Source organism: Perognathus longimembris, chromosome 19 (assembly GCF_023159225.1).
Source record: "Perognathus longimembris pacificus isolate PPM17 chromosome 19, ASM2315922v1, whole genome shotgun sequence".
NCBI classification, from domain to species: domain Eukaryota; kingdom Metazoa; phylum Chordata; class Mammalia; order Rodentia; family Heteromyidae; genus Perognathus; species Perognathus longimembris.
In genome coordinates, this window is record NC_063179.1 from 1815745 (window position 1) to 1822128 (window position 6384).

The following is a 6384-nucleotide window of genomic DNA, read 5'->3' on the forward strand; positions in this document are numbered from 1 at the left end:
CGGGGACCCACGAACGAAATCGCCCGGGGCGCGCGCGGGCTTCCCGTCTCCTCCGGGGCCGGGAGGGTGCGGACGTGCGCGCCCCGCACGCTTCCCCGCCCCGCAAGGTGCACGCCCCGGGCCCCAGCGTGGCCCGCGGGACTTGGGGTGGGGGCGCCCCGGCGCAAAGTTTTCCGAGTGGGGCCGGCCCGCGGCGGCCCGCACTGCCCGCTCCTCCCCGGGCCGGGGCCGCACGTCGGAGGGGTCGCCCTCGCCCGCCGGCTGCCCTGGGCTCCGAGGTCCGGGAAGGGCACGGCAGGCGGCGCCGGACTCGGCCGAGAGGCCTCCGGGCGTCCCCGTCGCCGGGCCGCGGCCGCTCGCCCGCCCCCCAGGCCGCCGCCCGACCGCTTTTGTTAAAAGCGGGGACGCCCCTCGGGCGCCACCGGGGTGCCGGGCCGCCGGGCGGGCCGGGTGCGGAGCGGCCCGCGGCCTCCGCTCCGCCGCGCCCCGGCCGGCCGCGCGCCCTCGGCGGGCGGGAGGAGGCGGCCGGGCCGGCGCGGGGCACCACGTGCTCGGCGGGCGGAGCGGGAGCGGCCGCGAGGGCGGGCGGGAGCCGGGCGGGCGGGCGGGCGGGGAGCCGGGGGCGGGGCCTGCGCTCAAGGGGATGCCAATCAAAGCATCAACTTCAAATTGTGTCTGAAAGCCCCGCCGCCGAGCGGAGGGCGGCCGCCGCAGTCGGCGCGCGATCGCGGAGCCGGGCGCAGCCGGGAGCCGGGCGCCAGCGAGCTCCGGGCCGAGGAGCAGCGACCGGCCCCCGCCCCGGGCCGGCCCAGCGCGCCCGGTGCCCCCGCGCGGCGGCCCCTCCGGCCCCCCCGCCGCCGCCCCTCGCCGCCCGCCCGCCCGCCCGCCGCCCGCGGCCGCGGTCATGTCCTTCCCGCAGCTCGGCTACCCGCAGTACCTGAGCGCCGCCGGGCCCGGCGCCTACGGCGGCGAGCGCCCCGGGGTGCTGGCCGCGGCCGCCGCCGCTGCGGCCGCCGCCTCCTCGGGCCGGCCCGGGGCGGCGGAGCTGGGCGCGGGCGCGGGCGCGGCCGCCGTCACCTCGGTGCTGGGCATGTACGCCGCGGCCGGCCCGTACGCGGGCGCGCCCAACTACAGCGCCTTCCTGCCCTACGCCGCCGACCTCAGCCTCTTCTCGCAGATGGTGAGTGCGCCCGGCCGCCGCGGCCACCCGGCGTCCGGGGACGCACGGCCCGGGGAGCGGCGCGGCGCCCGCGGGGCGCGCGCGGGGGGTGGGGGGCGCCGGCCGGCGGAGGGCGGGAAGGCGCTCGCCGAGGGGCTTGGAGAGGCAGAGCCCCCCCCCCCTCCGGAGGGCGGAGGTGCCGGGCTGTGCGCCGGGCGGGCCGTCCCGGTCCCGGGCAGGGGAGCTCGGGGTGACCGGGGCCCGGGCGGAGCAGCCCCGCGCGGCCCGAGCGCCCGGCAGGCCCCCCGGGCTCCCGCTGCGCCGCGCGCTGGACCCGGGCTCCGGTTTTCGGCCCTCGGGCCCTGCTCGCCCGGCCTCTCGGGCTTTGGGAAACGGAGCCGGGAAGAGCGGATTTTCGGTCGTGGGCAGAACGGAGGTAGTCGCGATGGCGTTTGCCGGAGGGGATTCTTTAAACCAAAATCGCCCTCGCGGGGCCGTCCGGCGAGTGGAGGGCGTCTCCTGATGGAGGGGGGTCCCCTGATGGAGGGGGGTCCCCTGATGGAGTGTGTGACCATTCGAGATAAAGGAAAAACGACGTTGGCATGACCCGGGCGTCCGGAACGCTGCTCGCTTTTACTTTTGTAACTTGCCTAAGTTTTCATTTCATCGGCCCCGAAAGAAAAGCGCTTTTCTACTCTGATTGCATAATGGAGGATTAAAAACAAACAAAACCCCCCAAACCCAGCGTTCCCCGGGCTTAAAATGAAGGTCGTGCGGTCCCGGGCCTCGGTGGGCGTCCGGTGGAGGGAGGGCGCCGCGCGTTTCGTTCTCCGCAGGGCACAGCCTGTCTGCCGGCGCCAATGCTCCGCTTCCCTGGGTGCGTCTGCGGGGTCGGGGCTTCGGCTGCGGGCGGCCGGCGAGGGGCGCGCCGCGGGCCCGGGAGGCGGCCCCCTGCCGCCGGGCTGGAACGCGCCAGGCCTGGGCGTCCGAATTCTCGCTTCCCGGCTCCCCCCTCCAGCTGCGCCGGGCAGAGCCGCGGGCCGGTCCCCCCAACTTTTCCTTCCAGTTTTGGGAAGAAGCCCGTTCCTCTCGAAATCCGTCCCGGCCGCCTTTCAGCGCACTTCGTACGCGGAAAGACGGGCCCCCATTTTGTTCAGGCCTTCGGAATGCCCGAGAGGAGAGTTTTGTAAGGTGTCCTTTCAAAAAGAATTCCCAGCAGAGACAAAGCTGAAACGTCTTCTTGACAATCACAACAAAAAATAATATGAAAAGCGCCGAGTACATTTGCAAAGAGGAGGCAAAAGAAAAAACACACACCCACACGCGAATTCTGGCTTCACCCAACTGATTAGTCAAAGACATCCATGACTTTCAACTTTCCCAGTTCTGAGCCCCCATTGCTTAACACAACAACGTAATAATTTTTAAATGGAGGATGGATTTTTAATAAAAAATTTGAATGCGTATGTTAGCCATTTGGGAATGCTGACTTAGTGTTTGTTGGGGAGGGAGGGAGGGAGGGAGCTACATGACGGGGTGAGAAAAGATGATCATTTAAAAAATACTTTCAGATTGTATTTAAAATATTTTTGGCTAAAGGGAAAAAATCCTAAGAACTGTTTTCCCTAAGCTGTTCATGTTCCCTCCAGGTCTCTTGCCAATTCTTGGAAAGTAAAACAAAACCCCAAACCCCATGCTAGGCCTCGGTGTCTAAGCCTTTATGATTGGGTATTTGGAAGTCAAAAGATAAAATTGTAAGCGAGTGTCTGTCTGGGCAATTTATGGTAATAATGAAGCCTAATGAGGTTGTTAGAAAGATAAAATGTTACTTACCAAAAAACCTGATGGGATAATTTGACTTGCTGTGTTTTACTACTGATGATAAAAAGAATATTGATTGCAAATAAATCATCGCCTCTAAATGCCTGCAAACAGTTTGTGTTTGCTCTCTCCAGATCAAAGTCAAACTTAAAGAGATAAAGTAAGGAGAAAAGAAGCCCGGGAAACTGGACCAGTTTCCCCCCCTTGAAGCCAGCTGCTTGAAGGCCTGGCGTTAATATTTTACCGGATAAGCTCTTCTTTTGTATTTAAAAAAAACAAACGATGTTTTTGTTGTTGGTGTTGGTGATGGCCAGGATTAAAATTTTAAATTACCTGTCGCCCTTACAGACCTTTGAGTGTGGGCAAACCATTCTATGCAGATTAATTTGGCAGAATTCGTTCCTTTTAAATTACTGGTGGATTTAGACCCAGAGCAAGCGGGCTGGTTTCTTTTGGTTGACCCCCTTCTGGGCGGAAGGGGTGGAGTGCTTGAGTTCTGAGCTCTGCTTGTTTGGAAAACTGTTTCTTCATCCTGGTTAAGAAGTTTTCCCCTCTAGCTATCCTGAGATAAACCTGGAAATCCGCTCCAGTGAGCCCTAGTGGTGGAGTCGCAGGGGCCCCGGGAGGATGGAGTGGATTGGGGGCGGGGGTGGGGGGTGGGGGGGGGGGAAGCACAAGATCTGTCGACCTTCTTTTGCAAATGGCCTTCTAGAAGTTTTTTTTCTACAGTGAACAAAACTGGTCTCCTTGATAAGTGGTAGCAGTTCCTGGGGTTCGCTTTGGCTCTGACAATCCTGCTCACTGTATGGGGGGGAGGTCCTGGGGGTTAGGGGACACATCCGGGCCCTGCGGATGCCTGGGAGTTCCCAGTGAATGGGTGCTGGGGAGGACCGAGAGCCCGCTGGAGCATCTGCCCACCCCCGCCCGCCCGGCCAAGTTTGCGGAACTCACTCTCGCTCTCTTTCTCTCTCTGCCTCCATCTTCCCTCACGCCGCTCTCCGGCCTCTCAGGGCTCACAGTACGAACTCAAGGATAACCCCGGGGTGCACCCGGCCACCTTCGCCGCCCACACGGCGCCTGCCTACTACCCCTACGGCCAGTTCCAATACGGCGACCCCGGGCGACCCAAGAACGCCACGCGCGAGAGCACCAGCACGCTCAAGGCCTGGCTCAACGAGCACCGCAAGAACCCCTACCCCACCAAGGGCGAGAAGATCATGCTGGCCATCATCACCAAGATGACCCTCACGCAGGTCTCCACCTGGTTCGCTAACGCGCGCCGGCGCCTCAAGAAGGAGAACAAGGTGACGTGGGGCGCGCGCAGCAAGGACCAGGAGGACGGCGCCCTCTTCGGCAGCGACACGGAGGGCGACCCCGAGAAGGCGGAGGACGACGAGGAGATCGACCTGGAGAGCATCGACATCGACAAGATCGACGAGCACGACGGCGATCAGAGCAACGAGGACGAGGAGGACAAGGCGGAGGCGCCGCGCGCGCCCGCCGCCCCGACGAGCGTGCTGGCTCGGGACCGGAGCTCCCCGCTGGCGGCGGCCGACCTGCTGAAGCCGCCAGACTCGCCCTTGGGCCTGGCCAAGGAGATCCCCGATCCCGGCAGCACTCGCCTGCTCAGCCCCGGCAGCGCCGCGACGGGGGGCCTGCAGGGCGCCCCGAACAGCAAGCCCAAGATCTGGTCCCTGGCCGAGACCGCCACGAGCCCCGACGGCGCGCCCAAGGCGTCCCCCCCGCCGCCCGCGGGCCACCCCGGCGGCGCGCACGGGCTGCAGCACCCAGCCTTCCTGCCCAGCCACGGACTGTACACCTGCCACATCGGCAAGTTCTCCAACTGGACCAACGGCGCGTTCCTCGCGCAGGGGTCGCTGCTGAACATGCGCTCCTTCCTGGGGGTGGGCGCGCCCCACGCCGCGCCCCACGGCCCCCACCTGTCGGCACCGCCGCCGGCGCAGCCGCCGGTCGCCGTGGCCGCCGCCGGGGCGCTGCACGTCGACAAGGCCTCAGCCCGGTGCAGCCCTGCCCTTCCAGGTACAGAGCCCCGGGGGCGGGCGCGGGGGGGGGACGGGGACGCGGGGGGCTGGTCTGGGGGGGGCTGCCCTTTCTCTGGTGCGGAGCCTGGGCCTCGGGGAACTCGGTGGGGAGCGGGGGCCCTCCCACCAGCGCCCCCCCCCCCCCCCGCCCCGTCCCCACTTGCTAACCCTCTGCCCCTTGCACCCCCTCGCAGAGAGAGACCTGGTCCCGACGCCCGATTCGCCGGCCCAGCAGTTAAAATCGCCCTTCCAGCCGGTACGCGACAAGTGAGTGCGGGTTGCTTTCCCGGGGTCGGGGGTGGGGGTGGGGGTGGGGGGGGCCGGGCCGGGGAGGCGCGGGGTGGGGGGGGGGGTCCGCGGAGCTGGCGTTTTCCGGCAGGCCCCGGGCGGATTCCGGGGAGCATTTCTCCGGAGCCGGGAGCCCCGCGGGCTGCGCCCCGCCCCGCCCTCCGCCCGGGGCTCGGCGGGGTGGGCGCCCCCGCGTCGGTCCGTCGGTCCCCTGACCTCGCTCCCGCTCTTGTCTCGCTGTCCCCCCCCCCCCCCCCCCGCAGCTCGCTGGCTCCGCAGGAGGGAACGCCGCGGATCCTAGCCGCCCTGCCGTCTGCCTGATTCTGGGTCTTCTTTTACTTTTGAGAGGGGTGGGTGGGAGTTGGGGAGGGAGGGGTGCGGGAGGAATTAAGACGAATATTCCAGACTGGTGTACAGGACGGACGGGACGACGCGTCCATCGCTTCCCGCAGCAGCCGCGGCCCGGGGGCGGCCACCGCGCGCGCGCCCGCCCGCCCGGGTGCCCGGGTGCCCGGGTGGACCGTCCGGCTCGGTAACTGCCCCCCACGTGCTTGTGTCTTCCTTTTCTTTGTTTTCCTTTCTGTATATAGTGATTTCAGATTGTAAATAGCGCGTCAGCGAACTTGTCTAAATCATATATTTTTGTCTAATAAACTAAATGAAATGATGCCCCATGCTCCTCTGCGGCTGTGTGTGGTGTGTGCCCGGGCGGGGCCGTGCGGGCTGAACTCGGACCCGGAATCCTGGGCAGGGGGTGGGGGGAGGGAGGGAGATGGGGAGGAAGGGGAGGGAGGGAGGGAAGGGAGAGGGAGAGGGAGAGGGAGAGGGAGAGAGAGAGAGAGAGAGAGAGAGAGCCCCTTCTGGGGAGGCTACGTGTCTGCCCCCACCCAGCAAGCCCCAGTGCTTTGCTTGTGATTGTTCTGTGTGTGTTGAATTTGTTACTATTGTTTCTGTTGCAGTTTACTATTGACAGCTTCATTCTTCCGAAGCTCACTCAAGTATTTATCTGGGGCAATCTTTTCTTTGGGAGTAAATGAATCCAATTTTAGGCAGTTTACAAAATGATGTTTTAAA

The 6384-nt window shown here is 65.3% G+C and overlaps 1 protein-coding gene across 1 annotated transcript; it reads left to right on the forward strand.

Moving 5' to 3' along the window:
• The first annotated feature begins 699 nt into the window (after positions 1-699).
• Irx1 (iroquois homeobox 1) lies at positions 700-5984 on the forward strand. Its single transcript, XM_048368348.1, has 4 exons — positions 700-1180; positions 3991-5020; positions 5217-5289; positions 5574-5984. Exons 1-4 carry the CDS (start codon positions 905-907, stop codon positions 5629-5631), a joined length of 1437 nt encoding a protein of 478 aa, XP_048224305.1. The 5' UTR covers positions 700-904; the 3' UTR covers positions 5632-5984.
• The last annotated feature ends 400 nt before the right edge of the window (positions 5985-6384 follow it).

Excerpts from the sequence above, each read along its gene's own strand:
- Irx1 (XM_048368348.1), top strand. The coding sequence starts at position 905 with ATGTCCTTCCCGCAGCTCGGCTACCCGCAGTACCTGAGCGCCGCCGGG. Across the intron at positions 1,181-3,990 it reads TCAGCCTCTTCTCGCAGATG|GGCTCACAGTACGAACTCAA; the intron begins GTGAGTGCGCCC and ends CCGGCCTCTCAG. Across the intron at positions 5,021-5,216 it reads GTGCAGCCCTGCCCTTCCAG|AGAGAGACCTGGTCCCGACG; the intron begins GTACAGAGCCCC and ends ACCCCCTCGCAG.